Source organism: Meles meles, chromosome 16 (assembly GCF_922984935.1).
Source record: "Meles meles chromosome 16, mMelMel3.1 paternal haplotype, whole genome shotgun sequence".
Taxonomy (NCBI): Eukaryota; Metazoa; Chordata; class Mammalia; order Carnivora; family Mustelidae; genus Meles; species Meles meles.
The window spans coordinates 72928793-72950679 of NC_060081.1; the positions used below are offsets into that span (position 1 = coordinate 72928793).

Sequence of the window (21887 nt, forward strand, 5' to 3'; positions counted from 1 at the left end):
CTTCCATTTTATGCTTTTACTCTTTCCCCTCGGTCTTCTGGGAGCTGATCAACTAAATCTGACTAAAGTGTGAGTGACTCGGTAAGCTACTCGCCGTTACAAAAACGGATGCTAGTTAACGTGTCTATACCACTTACTTTATACCAAGAACCACCGAGTACGTATTGAATGTTTGTCTCTTAAGAACCCTATGAAGGGGGCACCTGGGTGGCTCAGTGGGTTAAGCTGCTGCCTTCGGCTCAGGTCATGATCTCAGGGTCTTGGGATCGAGTCCCGCATCGGGCTCTCTGCTCAGCAGGGACCCTGCTTCCCTCTCTCTCTCTCTCTGCCTGCCTCTCTGCCTATTTGTGATCTCTCTGTCGGATAAATAAATAAAATCTTTAAGAAAAAAAAAAAAACCCTATGAAGCAGGTGATACAGTTTCCACATTTGACCACGGGAAAATGAGGCTCAGAGAGGGTGATTAATTTTCCCGAGGTCACACAGCTTCTAAGGGGTTGTCTGGCTCCTCCGCCCTCACTTCCTAACCGTCATTCTAGCCTGCTATTCACGAAAGGGGCTGTCTGGGATGGTGACCCCTTAACCCCAAGCCTGGGATTATGAGGCACCTCAAAAGTTAGAGCTGCTCTGGGAGCTCCATCAGAAGGCAACCGACAGCTAAGGACATAGATTCCTTTCCTCTGAAATATTCACAGTCCCTCCATTTGCCCCGGAATCGAGTCAACAATTTATTTTAAAATCCCACTGAGGCCACACGGTGGTCTCTGCCAGCGCCTCTCCTCCTGGAGCCTCTCACAGGCCTGTTGCTCACCCTCGGGGACACACGGCCAAGTCTGAGGCGGCCTTTTGGTGCCAACCCACCAGCCAACAGATCGCTTTTGAAAAAAAAAGGAACAGCAAGAGAACATCTCTGCCTAGAGCTACCGGGGGGGGGGGGGGTGGAATTTTCAGGAAGCAGAATAGAATGACCGAAATAGAAACCCTGGTAGGGAACCACTACAGGACAGGGTCTGTCCTTTGGGGGAGGGGAGGGCACAAGGAGAAGGACTTCAGGCCTGAAGGACCGGGAGGCAGGAGCCAGGTCATAGCCCAGAAGCCAGACGCCCCTCGGCCTGGCAGCCAGGCCCCGGGGCTGCGGGCCGTCCCTGTCTGAGGTGGTGGACAGTGGCCTGATGAGCTCACGCCCCAAGGTGGTGCGAGTCCCAGGCCCGGGGTCTGAGTCATCACAGTCTGCTGCCACGGCAGCGCTGAGGATGCCACAGCCTGGCCCCACAGAGTGCGGCCGGAGGAGAGCGGAGAAGCCACCGTGTGTTGGGGGCTGAGAGGGGTCACCCAAGGAGCTCCTGGTGGGCTGCACCACCCGGAGCAAAGCCCTTCTTCGCAAAGCTCCTCAAGCTTCGCCCCCCAGTAGTGAGTTCAGCGCTCAGTGAACTTTCCCCAAAGCCCCGTCCCCCCCGTCCCAGGTCCCTGCGGCCCCCACCGTGTGCACGCACACAGAACGGCCGTTGGGTTCCCCATCTGTGAGTTGTGTATGTGTGTGTGTGTGTGTGTGATGACGGGGAATCTGGCTGTCACACTCGTCCCTCGGAGATGACATACACAGACGCAGGGCATGAAAGGCGAGAAATTCCATCCAGATAAGTCAGGTCCAGAAATTCCAGAAAGGGAAGAAAGGCAGTTTACCATCCTGTCTCGCCATGTGGAACCGCTGGAAAAAGCCAGCTTAAATGCTCTGCTCTTTGCTGACCATGTCCCAGCGAAGACAGCTGTCTGCCTTCACCAGATGGGACAGAAAAGAAGGCTCGGTCCCCCTTCCCAGGCAGCCTGCCATGAGGCCAGGCACCCGGGACACAAGACCCAGGATGGTTTGCAAGCCATGGGCCTCACAGACCGGCTGCCGGCATGGCTGTGTGCGAAGCCACACGCACCCGCCGGTGGACACACAGTCCTTCTGGGGAGGGATGGAGAGGCGTACGGGATCCGCAGCCCACGGGCCTGGAGGTCAGCTTTTGGATGGTGGCGGCAGGGTCCAGGCGTCGGGCAGACAGCGGGCCTCATCTCCATCCTCGCACTGGGGTGGGAAGACCCACTCTTGCTGGTGGAGGCATCCCAAGGGCCCCTCCTGTTTCAAGAAGTTCCGAGACCTCCCTCGGTCTACTCATCGCAGACCTCCCTCGGTCTACTTCCCGCCTGCTGCCTCCGTCTCCGCAGCTCATACGCTCCCCGCGCCGGGAGGCAGGTGTCATCAAGTCCTTTGTGTTACAGAGAGAGAAACGGGGGCTTAAGGGTGCAGAGATTCACCCAAAATCACAAAACAATCAGGGCCAGAGCTGGTGTTCAAACCGAGACGTTGCCAGCGCGGCAAAATGCACCAATACACACGCGTGGATCCGGTTACCCGCCATTCAAGATAGAGGCCGTTTTCTCCATCCCACCCGAGGGTCCCCTTGTGCCCCCCCCCCCCACACCAGCCAGGCACCCTCACCCGGCCTGACTTCTCGCACCACAGACCGGGTTTGCCTGTTCTCGAGTGTCACATAAATAAAATCCCCCAGGATGGACAGATCGTGTCTTTCGTCCAACATTCTAACATTCATCCGTCTGGTGTGCGCGGCCACATTTTCTTTCTTTCTTTTTTTTTTTTATCACCTTGTCGTACTTCCCCATAGGATGAACCCATCACTTATCTATCGGGTCATCAGACGACAAGGCCCCTAAAGACAGCCATGCGCGACCGAACGGGACTTAGCGAGGCCCATTTCCAACAGGAGAGACCGTCCCTCCACACGGGTCATGCGGTGCGTGACAGAGAACAGCTCAGACAGCTTCCTCACCAAAAGGAGAAGGAAAGGTCTGGTCAGAACTAACCAGAAATAGACTTCAGATAATCCTCCCTCAGAAACAGCGCTGGCCACGGCTAACCCAGCTCTCCGTCACAGGCCTGAGCAAGGGGACCCGGGTGGGCGCACGCTTTCCAGCCAGCTCAGCGAACACCCCCTCGCCCTCATGCCAGCCCCTCAAAGCTGCCCCCTTTCAGTCCCACAACCCCGGCACAGCTGGTGAAAAGCTGGTCGTCCCCCCCCATTTTTTTTGGCCAACTTGAACTCCAAGTGGAAACTTCCCCCTTGAGAACAGTGGGGGCCCCTGAAATCCTGGCCAGGGGCAGAGATTTAAAATTAATACCGGATTGACGGACAGGTTCTTTATTTACACCCCCCACCCCCCCCGCCGGGCAGTTTTCATTGTGGTGCCCTGCTCCCAGGAGCGGGCATGCTAAATCAGTGGCCCCTCCAACCCTGGTCATTAATGGCATTCCTCCTTTGTCCCCGGCAACAGAGGTGACGTCACCCTCTGGGGATGGCAGACCGCGGCCCACCTTCTCAGGAGCGTGCAGGTGAGCAGGCCCTGCCTGTAGTCTACGGTCACGGTTACAGGCACCGCAGACCACGTGTTTCCCCTCCTCATTTAACACTGCCCCCCTTCTGCAGGCGTGCCCAAGCAGGTTTGTTTTGATAAGGGCCTTTATGAATCCTGAGCTTTGCAGGCGGCTTTCTTCCCTTCAGAGAGCTCACCCAGGCATGGCTCAATTAAAATTCACATGGGAAGGGCTGGCTCCTAGAAATGCATCTTAACGAAAATAGGCCCAGAGGAGAAAATGTGCTTTTCCCCCAAACTTCAGATTAGGAGGCGGGGAGGGTCCCAAATGCCACCTCAGGAAAAGCCACCTCTCTCTCCGCTTTGCTTGTCTCTCCAAAGGCCTGCCTTCGGGTATATATCCCCTCCCCCACAATGGGGGCAGTTGAGGGGGACGCATTAAAAATTGAGCCATGGGGCTTTTCATCTAAATGCCAGTTTACAAGAAATGTAAAGGACAGAGGAACATGTTCAAAGACACCCAGGAATGCCACCGGCCAAATCCAGCCCATGGTGAATGGTGCAGGAAAACTGGCCTGGTTTCTTCGGCAAAGAAACAGCAAGAAAGCAGACCGATGGGGACCTTTCTAGAAGGAGACATGGTGGTCACATCCACCAGATACAACATGAAGCTCCGTTTGGCTCTTGATCTGGCCAAATTAACTGTAAAAAAGATCCTTGTGAGGCAAGCGGGGAATTTGCAACTAGACATTTGAAATTGAGTCATTATGGTTCTGTTTTCGGTTGGATAACGGCATTTGGTTTTTCTCGAGTCCTTATCTTGGAGAGCTACCGACCACTCCGGTTATTAACAAAAACAGTGTATCATCTGGAATTTGATTTAAAGTAACTGGGGGCAGGAGTGCAGAGAGTAAGTGAGGGGAGGGGTAAAGGGCGAGCCTTACGCCCGGAACTAGAGCTGGGTGGTGGGAATGTGAAACTCTATCAATTCTCTATGTCTCCATATTATGGGTAAAGTTCACTGCAAAAATTCAGCAAAAAGTCAAAGGCAGTTGTTCTTGCTTTGGGGGTGGGGGGGCCGTACCGGGCTCTGCTCCAGGTAAGGAAGCACACAGCCCCTGACCCATCCCGGGAAGAGCCCCAGGGTCGAGTCTCGCCTTCTTCCCCGAGCTCAGTTTGAACAGTCAGCAGAAAAAACAAACCTCACACCAGCCTGGGGAAGCCAAGTTTGGCTGGAGCTCTGCGGAGCCTGTGGCTGTTTCCTGTGCTGGGGAGGAAGGAGGAGGAAGTCCCTCCATGGGGGGAAGCCACAAGGCTTCTATCACACTGCACTTTCCAGGGCTGCTCCTTCCTGGCCCCGGTTCAAGGGTCCCATGGGGCCAGGGCAGGACACCTGGGAAAACCTTGCCTCCCCGGGAAAGGCAGCCACAGGGGAAATCTCCGAGCCCCGGAGTCTGGACAGCTGAGAAAGTTTTTGCAGCCGGCCCCATTCTGGGACTAAGGCAGGAGCCTCAGTATTTCAGTCAGTACGGAAGGTGCGTTAAGGTAGAGAGCACCTGGGGCGCCTGGGTGGCTCAGTGGGTTAAAGCCTCTGCCTTCGGCTCAGGTCATGACCCCAGGGTCCTGGGATGGAGCCCCACATCGGGCTCTCTGCTGGGCGGGGAGCCTGCTTCCTCCTCTCTCTCTCAGCCTCTCTGCCTACTTGTGATCTCTGCCTGTCAAATAAATAAATTAAAAAAAAAAAAAAAAGGTAGAGAGCACCCACCCCAGCCCGACAGCCAGATGCTCCTCCCCAAGGACCAGTATCTTCTTTATTCTAGGCAGGTCTTCTCTTAAAGCTCAGAATTCATCCAAGGCAGGAAGTCAGGAGACCTGGAAACTCTCCCGGAGGCCACAGCCACCCAATCTCTGCACGGCCTTGCCACACAGGCTTCGAGAACACTGCCTCCCGGTACCCTCACATCGGCCCCAGCAGGTGAGCTCTGCCGTCACCATCCCCACGGCACAGGCAAGAAAACACAAGCCCAGAGAAGCAAAATCTCATGTCCCTAGGCATACCACTAATAATTTTCCTCCATCCACTTAGCAATAACTTAGTATGTGCTTGCTAATGCCGGGGACTTTTGCTTGGCCAAGGTCATGTAGGTAGGAGGCATCCAAATCAGAATTTCAAGCCAAATCAATTTCAAATTTGATTTGAGACCTGGTGCTCCGACCCACTGAGCCAATGGCCTCTGGGGCTGGGGGAACACGTGGGCCGGGAGGCATGCACATCGATCCCCTGGGAAGCAGAAAAAAATATTAAAAATGGCAGAACTCCCATTGATTCCCTGTCCTTTATCATTGGGACTTTTGCTGTAAGAATATAATCCCGAGGACAGCAGCAAACCTCAAGTTCATGATTCCGTAAATATCCAATATAAGGGGTGCAGTCAGCCCGGGCTCCAATACCTGCGATGCCCCCAAAACTGGAGTCCGTGACATTGCGGCTGAGTTGTAGGACCCCAGCTGCCTGGGTTCGAGACCCTCCCTGCCATGAACCGCCGCATGACTCCGCAAAGGTAACGCACCTGCAAAGGGTCTGACTTCCCTGGTTCCAAGCGCGGTCAAACGATTCTAACGCGCAGCCAAGACTGAGAACCACCGGCCACAACGCTGCATTTTTCAAATATATTCAGCCCCCGCCCCTCCACCTTATAGGATTAGGACGAAGGACCTTGAATTTGGAAGCCCGGATGACATGTGTCCGGTGGTGACGAATGCTTAGGGCAACTTTCTCCCCACTTCCTTCGCCTCCCGGACAAGGCAGCCGGCTCAACCCCAGCCCTCATTTCACCTTCCTGGCTGCACCTGGAGACGCTATTTGTACAAAGCAGGCTTAACAAGGCCCGTCCTTAACTCCACACAGACAGCAATGTCTCTGAATGTCACATGTGTTTAGCGAAGCTGCTTGCTTAGGGTAGAACTCTATTTTTAGCAAGCACCGAAAAAAACCCACGATACCCTATCCCGGCACCTCCTTGGTCTCTATTTGTTTACCAGCCTGTGTCCCACACTGGCCTGCGGGCCAGGCAAGGGGAGGACCACATCTAATTGTCTCTACACACCACCCCCCTCCACCTCCAGGGCCTGGCACCAAAGCAGCACTTAGCGAGTGTTTGCTGAAAGAATGAAGTTTTAATTGTCCCCGGGAATGGGTTGAGAGCAGGTGTTCCTGAGTGGAAATGCAGGTGACAAGAGGGGATGGGCTCCAGCGGGGTTTCTGAGTCTACCTGAAAACGGTATGAAAGGCACAGGGAGGGCAGAGGGGAAGGGGAGGGGGGCGTGCACGGGTTACGTATGTGTGCAGTGTGTACACGCCTGATATGTGTGTACACGTGCTCCTCCAGTGTGTGTGCATGTGGGATCTGTGGCTTTCATTAGCTTTGCAAAAGGGCTGTGGCCCAAACATTTAAGGACCACCAGAATTGACTCTGTAAGACCAGGAGGTCTGAAAGGTCAAGGTTGGTGCCATTTGCATTAGCTTATCAGTTATTAGCTTATCACTGAGGCCTACCAGCAGTGATCACTGCCAGTGGGTCAGTCCCTAACACAGTCCAGAGGGGATAGGGCACTTCCAGAGGTGATAGGGACTCCCAGGACCATCCATCTCTCCCAGTGTTTTAGACATTGGGAGAAGTACTCATTCATTTCATTGAATTCACGAGCACATGCAAAGGAATGAAACTTCTAATCTGTCCACTGACAACCAGCACACCTCTCTCCCCTCCGTGATGAGGTTAGGAGCACTGGTCAAGACTCCCCCCACTTTGTCCTCGTTCTTTCTGTTACTTTTTTCAGCTGAGGGAGACGGCTAAGTATGGTAAGGGTCGTACTTTGCATGCCTCTAAGCAAATAAATTTGAAAACCTAGATAAATAAAATGGATAATTTCTTAGAAAGATACGGCTTACCAAAATTGACTCCAGTAGACACAGAAAGTGCAAAGCAGACCAATTCCCATAGATAACAGAGAATAGAAGAGAGACAGCAATCAGAGAACAACCCCATAAAAAGGCACCAGGTCCGGATGGCTTCACAGGGGAATTCTATCACAGCTTTAGAAATGGGATAGTCCCAACAATAAACACGTTGTTCCTGAGCATGGAAAAGGAAAGAAATCCAAACCTAAGAGCACACCAAAAAGGACCTAACAGACTAATATCACTCATGAATACTGCCAAGAGGAACTTTAAATATTATCAGACACCAGCCCACCACCATAAGTGACCAAGTGGGGTTTAAATCAGGAATTGTTCAATATTTGGAAATCGATCAGTGTAAGCCGGCATATAAATAGATCCAAGAAGAATAAAATCATTTTTCCATAGATCCTAAGATTTCTATGACATAATTCAACTCTCATTCTTAAGCAAAACCCTCAAGAAAATAGTAACAGGTAGGTACTTCCTTGACATAATAAAATCCATACCCTTCAGTACTAAAGTGGACACCTAAGGTATTCCCGCCCAGATCAGAGACAAGGCAAGGGTGCCTACCAATCCCACTACTATGTAGCAGACGGCTGAAGGCATTATTAGTCAAGGCCATTAGACAAGAGAAAATCAGAGAAGCATAATTAGAGTCTCTAGCTTGGTGAGGGAAGGGCCTGGGTCTTACTCCCTATTACAGCCCAGGATCTAACATAATAGAAGCTCAATAGTTAGACAGATGAATAAATGAATAATGGCTCACATTAACTGAGCACCTCTATTAAAAGCCAAGGGTTTAATAAAATGCTAGTAACAAATCACACTCCGTATTGACTTAAATAGGTCAAGGGGCGTCTGAGTGGCTCAGTCAGCTGAGTGTCTGACTCCTGATTTCGGCTCAAATTATGATCTCAGGGTCGTGAGGTCAAGCCCCACGTTGGGCTCCGTGCTGGGCATGGAGCCTGCTGAAGATTCTCTCCCTCCCTCTGCACCTCCCACTTCCTCCCTCTCTCTCTCTCTCCCTCTCTAAAATAAATAAATAAACCTTAAGTAAATAAATACGTCAAGCCATTCAAGGCAAACAACCCACTAAGATAAATACTATTATTTCAGCCATTTGATAGATAAGCAAACCAAGGTCCCAAGAGGTTAAATGACTCACCCAAGATCACTCTGTTGGTAAATGTTTTAAACTCCAGTCTTGCCATAGTGCCAGGCCCCCTACAAGCTGCTTTGCCTCTCGCAAAATGAACCTGCACGTGGTAGTTTAGAACGTGGGCTCTGGAGCAAGACAGCCAGGTTCGTGTTTCAGCTCTGCCGTTTACCAGGCCTGCTCTCTTGGGAAAATTCCTTCACCTTTCCACACCTCACTGTCTCCTCTTAAAGAAGGGTGACAATCGTAGCCACCTGCGAGGGCTGGAGGGTCACTGCACAAGCTAATAGGCATCTGTTATGATGTTCCAGTTCCATAAAATGAGCGTCTGACTTCCCCCAAATTCCTAAGTCCCATCACCAAGTTCTGACAACGTCTGTTCCATCCACTGGACCTCTCCTTCTTTGACTTTTGCCAAGCTCAGGCACAGAGCCAAGAGTAGCCCTCAGACGCATCACCCATGGACTGTCACCTGGGACAAAGCCCAACAGCAAGCTAAAGGCTAGTGTCAGTCCTTGGGGAGTTCCACCATTCACTAGCAGAGACGTGACCCCATTGACATCTGGGTAAGCCAGCGCCAGGCCCACATCTGGAAGGGCTCGCTCTGCCTCCCAAGGCTCACAACAGCCCTTCTCTTCCTCAGCCATGATGCTGCCTACTTCCCAGCAAGGAACCATCATCTTCGGATTCCAGAGCAAAGCCCCCACCAGGCAGGAACTCCTCTCCAAAGAGCACAGTTTGGAAAGAAGAGCCTTTACCATAGAGAAGCCCGACAAAGACTACTTTGGCCAAGCTGGTCAAGGTCAGCATCAACGGTGATCAATCAAGTTGATAACAGGTACCCTTGATAGGATGTGATGGACACAGTCCCTCCAGCTGTGTGGTCTTTGTCCCCCCCAACACACAGCCCCAGTCTTTCCATGAGGGAGACACCAGAAAGACCCTAACTGAGGCACTCTCTACAGTTGACCTAACCAACGCTCCTCCGAACTGTCACGCTCATAACAAGCAGGACAGCATGGACTCTAGCTCATAACAATGTATCGGTATTGGTTCATGAATGGGAACAAATACACCCATACTAATGGTATGTAAATAAAATGGGGACCTGGGTGTCGGGGTATGGCAACTCCCTCTGTTTTCTTCACAAGTGTTCTGTGACTCTCAAACTGTTCCAAAAAATAAAGTTTGCTGTTTGTTTGGGGTTTTTTGTTTTTGTTTTTTTTTTATTTTTTTGTTTTAATAGTTCCAGGGTTTTCACTGTGGCCATTTAGATACCCATCTGGCGGCCACCGAGCACCATTTGCCAAGAAAAACTATAAAAAGCACCTCCCATCAGATCTGGCTTGGAAACTATTTCCCCGGAAATCTCCCCTGTGCAAAAAAAGGAAAAAAAAAAAAGTGAAAAAAAAAAAAAGTTAGCTGATTGTGAATCTGGGAGGGGTGTGAGTATTAGTTCCCTGCAAAACATGACTTTAATCTTAACAAACAAAGACCACGGATGTTAAAGGAACCTTAAAGGGATCGTTTGCAGATTCTTAATTGTATCTTTTCAAAGCAAAGGATGGCCTCCAGATTGCAATTTGAGAAGACTGGTCTCTTTTGCTGACTAATTATTTCCATCTCCAGCCAAAATGCAGAATAATTTACTAATTGCCATCTTGACTTGGCCTCCAAGCCAAAGCAAGCCCTTCACCTAACGTGGCCAAGGAAGACCAGGAGAGAAGGAAAGGTAAAACTTCTCATTCACCTGCCTTACCCAGCATCTCTGGGAGGCACCAAGCCCCCAGATACCCGGGAAAAGGACTCCTACACAAAGCAGCCCACGCAACCCCTTCCTGCACTCCGGATGCGGCCAAGCCCGAATGCATCTGGAAGTTACCAACAGGCCTGCCCCTGAGGCTTCAGCAAGCACTAGCTGGGCTGGGCTGTCAAAATCAGGAAGCCTGGTTGGGTTGGGTTTTCTCTCTCTCTCTCTCTCTCTCTCTCTGTGTGTGTGTGTGTGTGTTTTCTTTTTTGCTGTTTTTTCCAAGACAACCTGCTAACCAGAAAAGTACAGTGAGGTTGGGCATACGACCTCCGCCTCCTTCTGACAAATGCTCCTGCTAGACCATGTGAAGTGATGGCCCAGCCTGGGGAAGTCCCCAGCCACATCGGGCACCTACGAGCGGAGACTGACAGGTCGCTGAGGCAAGAATAGGCTTCTTCCTCCTGAGTCCACATGCCAGCCCAGCCTCCCCCCCCCCCACCCAAACTCCACATCCACGACTGCGACAGGGGGGCTAGGGGATCCCGTAACAAAGCTCAAACTGATCCTTTCGGGCTCATTCACAAAGGCAGCAGCGGAACTCAGGGAGGAGACCTGCAGGCTCCCTCACCCTGAAGCCAAGCCACCCTCCAGCATCAGGCTCAGACAAACTCCTCACGAGTTTCTGCACCGAGTTTCAGCACCGAGTCCCTGACAAACTCAGCCACCGGGCTGTCGGGGAGAGGAGGGTCAGCGTCCCAGGCCCAGAAAGTTGGGCTCAGCGGCAACCTCTTTGGGCACGTTCCCTCCCTACGGACTCCATTCTTTGGCCTCCACGACTCCTTCCTCCAGAGGGAAATCAACCACTTCCTTTCCCCTCCGAAGACCCCGCGGCAGGCCAGAGCCAGCTGAGCCCCTGCCAGCTCCAAGTCTGCTGCCGGCGACCCTCAAGGAGAAGTCACCAGAAGCTGGAGGCTGACGCCCTGCTGGGCAAGAGTGAGCCTACCGCCCCCTAAGGGTGGCAACAGCCCCAGACGCCTCATGCCCTCCCTCTCACCTGGGGAGACGCACTCTCCCTTCTTCCCTCCAGGCGTCCCCCCCCCCCCCCCGCCCCGGAAAGTGTGACATGGGGACCAAAGCGGGGCCCCGTGCCCACTCCGCAGGCCCAAGCCCCCGCCCGCGCTCGGGGTGGGGGCAGGCCTGGAGGAGCCTCCACCGACCTTCGATAGGATTCAAATACTCATAGTCGAAGAGGATGGAGAAGTCGAACTCGTCTTGGGGGCTGCCCCCGGGCTCGTGGCCCGGGGCGTCCCCGCCGTCGGGGTCGGGCTGCTGCTCCGGGGCGTCCATGGCGCGCAAAGCGGCGAGAGGGTGGTGGCGGGGCGGGGGGGCGAGCGCGGGCTCGGCCCTCTCCTGGGCCCCTCGCCGGGGGGAGGGGGGTGGCCGGGAAGGGGCAGGAAGCGGGGCGGAGAGGCGGCGGGGTCCCTGTCCTCGAGGGGACGCACGCGGGCCCGGGGATGGCGCGCTGGCGCAGCGGGTCCTGGACGCGCCCGGGGAGCTGAGCGGCGGCGGCGGCGGCGGCGCGAGCTTCCTGCTCCGGAGGCACCTGTTGCAGCCCGCGGAGGGGGAGGCGGGGACAGGGCGGCCGGGCCGGCGGGGGCGGGGCCGCCAGCCGGGCCCGGGGGGAGGGAGCGCGGGAGGGGGAGGCGGGCGGGCCGGTGCCCGGGAGGAAGGAGGCCGCCAGCCGGCCGGGGCCGCACCACCGGGGTCCCGCGCGGAGCAACAGGCCGGGACCTCCGCCGGGCGCTCCGGGGTGGCCACGCGGGGACCTGCCGCCTCCCACCCTCCCTCCCCCTCTCCCCGCGGGGAGGCAGCGGCCCTGCAGGACCCGGGACCTAGACGGAAAGCGCCTGCCACTTGTAGTTGTGCCCTAAATGACCAGCTGATCCATTCTTTCCCTTCCTTTCTTCTCTCAGGCGGTGGTGGGGGGGGGGGCACCCATTCCCTGCCGCCGCAGACTGCGCCTCCAGGGGTGGTCTCTGGGTGCCCGCAGCTGTGGCATGGTTTTCACCTACCGTTCAGTCACCTGTAGATCCCTGAACGCAGTTTCCCAGGACCTGGGAAAGAATCCCAGATACTCTGAGAGCGAAGCTCCACCCTGACACCTGTACCTCTTAGGTCCCCTGTCAGGTGCCTGGTGCCAGGGACCCAGCCTGAACCAGGCACTGATGCCCTGAGAAGCTCAGGTCAGGGGTAGGGGCAGACATGAAGGCGATACGCCAGAGAAGAAAGATCATCTTGAACCGTGCTGGGAGGAATCACCAGGAGTAAGGGTTGGCACCTGGAGAGGCTTTCTACTCTTGGATGGTGGGGGGGGGGGGCAGTGACATTTGAATGGACCTAAATGATGGGGGAGGGGGCGGTTCTGGCAGTGGAACCAAAGGGATGCTAAAGCGGAAGGGGCTCTGTGTGCCCTCCAAGCGAGGAGGGCAGTGCAGTTGGAGAGGTTGACTGGTAACAAGTACACCTGGACAGGTTAAAAACACAGTTTCCCAGGCTCTCACTGGAGCCTCGGACTCCATAAGTCTGGAGTAGAGGCTCGGGAATGTGTATTTTGAAATAAGCACCCAAGGTGAATGTTAAGAACAAGTACATTTGAGGAACACTGCATAAGAACCCAGTACCACCTACCCTCCCCCCAACTCCCAATAAAACACTCCCAAGGGGCTCTGACCAAGTTGGCTGAAGTCAGAAAATAGACTCACAGAGGCAGACAAGATGAGAACAGTGGTCTTCAACCCTAACAGCATGTCAGAAATCCACTGGAACGCTTTTTAAACACCTGTGTCTAGGCTTCAGACTAACCCTCAGGGAACCAGAACATCCCAAGGTTGTTTGTTTTGTTTTTTTAATGACCTCAGATGCATCTAAACTGTAGCCAGTGTTGAGACTCCCAGAAGATATGGTGGGAGAGGTTCTAGGATTCCCAGAGAACCACACCTTGACCTCACGTGGGGAATGACTCAAATCCTTCCCCACAGGCAAGGAAGGACGGGGAATGTGTATCCTTCACAAGGAGCCCTCTCTGCTCCATTAAGGGATTTGCGCCAAGCTAGGCATCATCATTCATTCCACAAACATTTGCTGAGCCCCTGAAGTCCCTGACCTTGCGACCACTTTTGGAGATCCAGCCATCAACAGGACAGCATCTCTACCCTCACCATGCTCGTATCCTGGGAGCAAAGAGACACAGCAATGAATAGTGTTTTCTAGATTGCACTTAGACCAGTGGTTCTTAACCCCAGTCACGCATTTGAATCACCTGGAGAGCTGTTTAAAAATCCAGTGGCCCGGCCCCACCAGAGACCAGTTATAATCAGAATGTTTGAACGTGGGGCCTGGACCTCAGGGTTTTGTAAAACCTCCCCAGATGCTTCCAATGTGTGGCCAGGGATGAGAAACACTGTTTTAGACTCTCACTTCATTTCAAGGGGCCCAGGCCTGGCCTCGGGACTCACCAACTTTCAGAGACCTAGGAAGTACTTTCTGCTTGTCTGCGCAGAAAATGATCCTCTTCTTTAATTCCTAATCATAAGCACAGTGACACTGGGTGTGGCCAATAAACATCTTGGAGAAGCTGATAAATGTAGATGGAGGAGGAGGGAGTGATGACCCAGACTGGGACACTTAGAGCCAAGTATCTAGAAGGAGACAGGTGCTCTTGGATCCTTATGATAGGACCCAAAGTCCAGATGCTGAAATGTAGTCAGGGATAAACAAAGGAACAAGCCTGTCCTTATGGTGTAGAACAAAAGAAGGGCTTTTCTCATCCCACGTCCTTTCTCATCACCCACCCACAATGATTAAACCCCTCTAATCTAGTGGACATCTGTTGATTTGCCTACCCGGAATTATTCCCTGCTTCTGATAAAAGCATCCCAGGGTGTTCCTTTGGGAAACTACCTCTTGACATAATTTTGGCAAAACTATCAACCCAATTGTCCCCCCACCCCCACACCTGGCAAAGAACTGGATGAATGACCCAGGCTTGAAAAGAGAATTTTATCTCCTCTAGCCTATGAGACCTACTAAGGCAGTGGTCATGACTGCCTCATTCAGACACAACTTTATGTCCAGTGGATGTGTGGATGGATGGATAGATGGATAAATGGAAGAGTGGGTGTTTGGAAGGATGCATGGGTGCATGGGTGCATGGGTGCATGGGTGCATGGATGGATAATGGATGGATGGATTGATGGATGGATGGATGGATGGATGGATGATGGATGGATGGATGGATGATGGATGGATGGATGAATGGATGATGGATGGATGATGGATGGATGGATGATGGATGGATGGATGATGGATGGATGGATGGATGGATGATGGATGGATGGATGGATGATGGATGGATGGATGGATGGATGGATGATGGATGGATGATGGATGGATGATGGATGGATGGATGGATGATGGATGGATGATGGATGGATGGATGATGAATGGATGATGGATGGATGGATGATGGATGGATGGATGATGGATGGATGGATGGATGGATGATGGATGGATGGATGGATGATGGATGATGGATGGATGGATGGATGATGGATGGATGGATGAATGGATGATGGATGGATGATGGATGGATGGATGATGGATGGATGGATGATGGATGGATGGATGGATGGATGATGGATGGATGGATGGATGATGGATGGATGGATGGATGGATGGATGATGGATGGATGATGGATGGATGATGGATGGATGGATGGATGATGGATGGATGATGGATGGATGGATGATGAATGGATGATGGATGGATGGATGATGGATGGATGGATGATGGATGGATGATGGATGGATGGATGGATGGATGGATGATGGATGGATGATGGATGGATGGATGGATGGATGATGCATGGATGGATGATGCATGGATGGATGATGGATGGATGGACAGAAGAGTGTAAGTTTGGATGGATTCCACTGTGGATACATACATAGATTAATTGATCAATTAGTGGAAGAATAGATGTTTAGATAACAGTAGCTGGATCAATCAATGGTGCAATGGAAAAGTGGATGTTTGGATGGAGGGATGGATGGAATGGATGGACAGCTGGAAAAAGAGTTTAACTCTCCTGTGTGCGTAAGTTCCTTAGATTTTAACAACCCCATTCAGTAGCGAGTCTGCTTGTCCCTCTCCCTCTGCTTCTCTCCATGCTCCCAAGCTCTCGCTCTCTAAAATAAATAAATTTTAAAAAATAAATAAAAATAGAAAAAGACTCTAACTACCTTAGCTGTTCCTCTGAATAGTGGATATATTTTAAAAGCTTCTAAGTTTTGGAATCTGCGCCCTAACAATCAAAGGTTCTTTAAAGGAAATAGGTTCAGATTAGGCCCTGACCCAAAACAGTTTCTGCTGGAGCCATGGAAAGTAAGAAGCTTTTCTTCTTGGAGGGCCACCTTGAGGGTGGAGGTTTGGGTTGGGGGGAAGACATATTTTCAATTCCAAAATAAATAATTTGTGCTCTTAGGAGCAAGGATTAGGAGCAGAATGCATGACCTTTATGCATTCAGTGCCCCCCCACCTCGGGGGACAGGGGTGGGATGGAGGCCTTTGACAGTGCATCTCTGTCAACCTTCTCCCTGCCCTGCTCCTGACCTCCTTGCAGAGGCCCTGTCCTCTTCGTTTTTCTCTGCCTTTCCAACAAAAGTGCAAGGGAAAGCCAGCAAAGCCCCTGAGAGCTTGAAACTTCTAGCACGCCTTGGTACTGTCTGGCCCTGCTCCAGGAATTCAGCTCACTTCAACAAGCATTTACCCTAATGTATAATTGCAAACCGAGGTAAACACCATGAAGAAAAGAAGAAGGTGCTACAGAGCTTATAGCAAGGAAACCTGATGTAGATACACAGAGTTCGGGGAAGGCTTCCCCAGGAGCTGATGTACCCACAGAGGCCCGAAAGTCGTCAAGACGTTGGCCAGTAATAGTGAGAAGAAGAACTAGCCGCCAGATGCGGGAAAGTATGTGCAAAGGCCCTGAGGCAGGAGGAAGTATGACGTGTTGGAGGCGCGGAAGGAAGATTGGAATGGCAGGTACTCAGGAACCTGAAGAATGTGTATGGGAAGGCTGGGAAATAAGTGGGGCCCTGGAACCATGCGGAAAATTCTGGACATAAGAGCAACGGGGAACAACCCAACAGTGTCTGGCAGTGTGTGATAAGATCATATTCAAGTTTTTTAACAATTGCTTGGGTTCTATGTGGACAAGAAACTGCAGGGTCCAAGGGCTGAAGCGGGAAGACTAATTAGGAAGCAACCTGTAAGCCAAGGGGACAAGGAGCACTGGGAGCGTAGCCTTCCGGGAGGGTGTTGAAAACAGCAACACCACACAAAAGACACACATATGTACCCTTGTCCTTGGTCATGCTTGAGTGATCTCTTTTCCTCTTCTAGGCACGATTTGATTCCACCTAAACACGAATATCAGAGGAGCATTGGTCTTGGGCTCTAAGTCCTGAGGTTCACTCAGTTGGGTGCTGGAGGGACCCACTACCCACAGCTCTGCCCTTCTTTCTGCCTTCTGGAGAAAGCTCATCTTCAGCTGCAGCCCGGACCTCTCCCCTTACATCCAGGCAACGCGTCCAGCTGCCAACCCAACATTCTGTTCAGGTGTCTGACAGGCCTCTCAAAGTAACCGTGTCCACACCAAGCCCCGCGACGCTCTGAAACCTCTCTGCTCCCCCACCTCCCAGCTCAAATACCACCGCACCCCCTCATTTATCCAGTTCTCTGACCAAAATCCAAGGAGTAGCCCTGTGATCCCTCTCATTTTCTCACACGCACGGACAAACCGGCAGCAAATCTGGACATCTCTATCCTCAAAATGTAACCTAGACCCAACTGTGTCTCACCAACCCCGCGCCCCAACGAGCCACTTCCCTGGACAACTGCACAACTGCAGTCACCTTCTCCCTGGTCTTGCTTCTTCCCCTTTGCCTCGACACGGAGCAGCCATGGGCAGCTTCGCACAATATAGATCCTGTAAATGCCCTCGTGGCTTCCCATTAAGTTTAAAATTAAATACAAACACATTGGCCTACAAGACCTTGGATAAGCTGCCTCCAGCCCCAGCTCTGTTTGATGACCATCTCTCACCACTCGCCCCTTCTCTTACCCCCTTCTGCCACCCTGCTCATCCACCTGTTCCTTGATAATGCCAAGCACAGCCCTACCTCAGGGCCTTTGCACGTCCTGCTCCCGTGGGTGTTTGCCAGGCCAGCCCCTCGCTGTTCATGCCTCAGCCCAAATGTTACCTCCTCAGAGAGATCCTCTGTGACCACCCCAATAAAAATAGTGCCCCTGGCATTCTCTTTTCCCATGGTCAGCTTTGTGTTGTCATGGACTTTTCCTCTACGGTATACTGTACTCATCTGTATATCCATTCACCTGTGGATTACCTGTTCTCACTCGAATGTAAGCCCTACAGGGGCAAGGCTGTGTGTCTGCTTTGATCACTGGCATATCTGGGGTTGTCAGATTTAGCAGATAAAAATACAGGACACAAGTTAAATTTGGAGTTTAGACGAACAACACATTTTTTTAGTGTGAGTATGTTCCGTACATTATGGGGGGCACATTTAAGCAAAAAATGATTCATCGCTTGAAATTCAAAGTTACGCAGGCACCTTGTATTTCTGTCTGGCAACTCTGGCTATATCCCCAGATCCTAGAATAGGGTGGTAGGTAGTCCCTAAGAGGCAGCTGAAGGAATGAATGAAGCCACGGTGCCCAAAAGAGTTTCCCCCTGAGGGATCAATCTGGCAGAAGCTTGTACCAAGAGGAACACTGGGTTCCCCGCTTCCCTCAGTTTAATGGGACTTGTCAGGGATATCCTGAAATCTGGTGTTTTACACAACTGCCGGCCCCGCCTCTAGCGTGCTTACAATACCTGTAATCATTTTTATATAAAAACACTGCATCTGACTCAGTAGCTTTAGGGAAATTCTGCCTGTACATGTTTTTTATTTAAAAAAGAAAAAATACTTGTAGAATATACGTTGTGTTCCAGAAAATATGTGCTTGGTATTTTTGAATCCAGTCACCACTGCCCCCCACCACTGACCTCCCTGAAGGTCAATGGCACCCACAGGCGTGAAAACACAAATGTCTGGCCAAGGTTGGGGTGACCTGGGGGTGGAAGACGAAGCATCGCTGAGCTGGGAGGCCCAGGATCCAATCCAAGTTCTTCCTCTAACTCATGCTGCAACCTTTAAGCAAGTCACCTGGGCTTTCTGTGCCTCAGTTTCTCCATCCGTAAAATGGGGGATGAATTGTGTCATACCTGAGCCCCTGTTCCAGCTCTAATAGTCAAGCATTCTTTGATGCTCACCCCAGTGGCCTCCAGGGCCATCTTCACGGGTGTACATGAGACCCCATGCTCAGAAGGACCCCACACTTGGGTGAATGCTCTGCTGTCTTAAGACTCTTCATTTTTGGAATTGGGGCAGCACACGTTCACTGTGTGCCAGGCCCTACAAATGACACAGCGAGGCACGATGGCAGACTACAACAAATTTAGTCACCAGTTCTCGTCACCAACTCCACACGCTGACAACGCCCATTGTAATAAAAGCTTGACTACGAAATGTAGGCACTGAAACCTTTTAAGTCTAATCCAAAAAGCAGGCACATTCTTTACTACGTTCCCGAAACAAACCCACCTCGACCTCAGACCATCCTGGGATGATCTCCCTACATGTTACTATTATAATTCAATATGCTAATAATTTCGAGATATTATAATTTAGAGATGGCCTGGAATATGGAGAGGTAAATGAAGCTAGACTCAGGAGAGCGCCAAAATACTCAGCAATCGATGAAATGATATTTCCATAAGATGGTTTTAAAAATGAAAACAAGTGCAAAAATAAAAATAAAAAATAAAAAAGCATCCACGGTGAGCAAACGATGACAATTCTAACGAAGACAGAATGAATACCAACAGGGCCACGCAGAGCCACACCACAGCCTGAGGCCAAAAAGAAAAATGAGTAATACTGGTCCTGTGTTTATTTAAAATTCTTATTTTCATTTTTGGTTCAGCATGGATTTTTGACATCAATTTTGACTTTTTAAAATACGACATGAAAACGTTACTCATCTCGATTGCGGAGTCCTTTGGCATGCCCTTCTAGTCTGCCTTCCCACCACAGCCATTTTCAGGAATGAGCTCCTTATGGATCGGGGAAATAAGACAGTCTGAGAGCTGACTTCTACTCCAATCTGACACCTACGTGGTCTTTTAAAGCCTGCACAGGACTTCTCTGGTGTGAGAAAACAATTCTCCAGGAGAGGATGGCCACAAAACGCAGTGTGTTCAAGTCAGCCGCCCCCTCTCCCTCCCACTTCCACCCACACCCCCCACCACCACCACCCCACAGCCCCGTGCAGACATTGACCTTGACCATGCAGGCTCTAAGAGGACAACGTTCTACTAAAAGCCTGAACCCGAATCCAGGTGTGGAATGTGAGAAGATGCTCCGTTTGACAGCAGAAATCACAAGTTTGCTGTAGCTCAGACAACTCCGTCCTGCACACACATTACGTCTGGGCTGCTTGGTCATTCTTTTTAATCCAAACTAACATTTTTAAATTGGGAGATTTGGGGGTTCCTGGGAGGCTCAATCGGTTAAGCATCTGCGTCCGGCTCAGGTCATGATCCCAGGGTCCCAGGATCGAGCCCCACATTGGGCTCCCTGATCAATGGGGAGCCTGCTTCTCCCCGGCCCCCCTCTCAATCTGCTCCTCCCTGTGCTTGTGCTCTCTTTCTCTCTCTGTCAAATAAATAAATAAAATCCTTAAAAAAAATAAATTGGGAGATTTTAATTTTTTTTTTAAAGATTTATTTATTTGACAGAGAGAAATCACAAGAGAGGCAGGCAGAGAGAGAGGAAGGGAAGCAGGCTCTCCGCTGAGCAGAGAGCCCGATGTGGGACTCGATCCCAGGACCCCGAGATCATGACCTGAGCCGAAGGCAGCGGCTTAACCCACTGAGCCACCCAGGCGCCCCAAATTGGGAGATTTTACATAAAAATCCCAATTTCCAGTATCTCCTAAAAACCAGGGAGATCTGGCCACGGCACGTCCGCAGTCCCATGCGGACCAGTGGGCTGGAGGAAGAGTAGAAGCTGCCCCCTTCAGATGATTCCACTGCTCTCAGACCCCCACCCAGCTGGCCTGTGTCCCCCTGAGCACATGACCTTGAGACCCTGGCTTCCAGGCTCTTGACTCCTCCCACCTGATCCCTGCTCACCCAGGACGCCCCGGTTCTGTTTCTCCTCTGGATTCCTGGCACATTCCCCTCTGCCTCCCGAAACTGGTCCTCAAGCACGAGGAGCCGCCATCACTCAGCCCGGGGAGCTTCATCTTCTACCAAAGCAGAGCCTTCCGGGCAGGCAGCAGGCAGCTGGCTAGTTAGGGGATGGAGCCATGGTTAGTCTCCATCCATCCCCACGACCCTTTCTCAACCATCTGCCTTCCGCCCTGCTGTTACCCAGGCCATCCCCCCAGATGCCTGTGCCCCTAGTATTGCATTTCGCATCTCCAGTCTCTCCCTTGCTGTAGTCTTCACAGACTAGAACATCAGGGTTGACTTCATACTCTTCGAAGTCAGGGAGTGAGGAGGACGGCAAGCGAACTTCGGGGAGCTCACAGCGACCCTCCACCAGCCGTCCTTCCACATGACCACACCTTGGCCCCCCAATAAGACCACAAGACATCTCTGTCTCTCTCTCCTGCATTCCTCTGTCAAAACCATCACTAGATTTTACGTACACCTTGAGTCACGTAACATGTAAATGGCTTCCCATATGGCTGGGTCCCCAAATGTACAAAAAGAAAAATCTTGATCTGACTTTCAAATGCAAACAAACGGGGGTATAGCTCAGGGGTAGAGCATTTGACTGCAAATGCAAACAAGCACGTCTTTCCACATCTTGGAGTTTCTCCGTAAGGCCGAGTTGGTGCCTTGCCCCTAGTGGAACTTCCGCACACACCTCTGGACTTACTGGTTCAACGACTGAAGTAGGCCATCCAGAACCCGTAGGAAAGCCCCCAGAGATCTGGCGGACAATGGACAGACTTGGAGGTTATGGAGCTACAGGAAAGGACTAACTTGAATTTCAAACAAGGAAGTGGCGACTAGCATGAACTCACTGCTTTCTCTGCGCTGAGACTGTTACAGGATCTTTACACCTCCGAGCCCCCCGCCCCCCACCGCGTGTAAGGATTCCTATTACCCACGTTTCAGTTAAGGGAACTAGGCACAGAGTGGGTTGTGATGTTACTTCTAAAGTCACACATGCCACCACGGAAATGGTTTTGTCCCACACAAGTCTGATACTCATTACTGAGTCACACTGTTCCTTGGTTATTAGCTAAGGGCGGATTTGCTAAGGGACATTTTGGACCAAGATGAAACGCTGAAAAATGCCTCGTGACTCCCAGTGATAGGAGAGGGGGAAGGAGGGGCCCACGTGGGGCATCTAGGCTGGGCTGAGAGGAGGATGTGTCTAAAGTGGTTCCTATTGTTCACAAAATTAATGGTGTCTACCCCATTGCCAAAGACAGG

The 21887-nt window shown here is 51.7% G+C and overlaps 1 protein-coding gene across 7 annotated transcripts in view; it reads right to left on the reverse strand.

Moving 5' to 3' along the window:
• NFATC2 (nuclear factor of activated T cells 2) overlaps positions 1–21887 on the reverse strand; it is a 156654-nt gene that overhangs the window by 127405 nt on the left and 7362 nt on the right. For 4 of the 7 annotated variants that reach the window (XM_045981375.1, XM_045981372.1, XM_045981374.1 and 1 more), the window contains exon 1: positions 11466–11821. The exons of 2 other annotated variants lie outside the window; for them this stretch is intronic. In XM_045981375.1, coding sequence (XP_045837331.1) covers positions 11466–11595 — 130 coding nt within the window. In that variant the 5' untranslated portion in view covers positions 11596–11821. Of the gene's footprint in view, positions 1–11465; positions 11822–21887 lie in introns of those variants that run through there. One more of the 7 variants, XM_045981378.1, reaches the window with a different exon arrangement.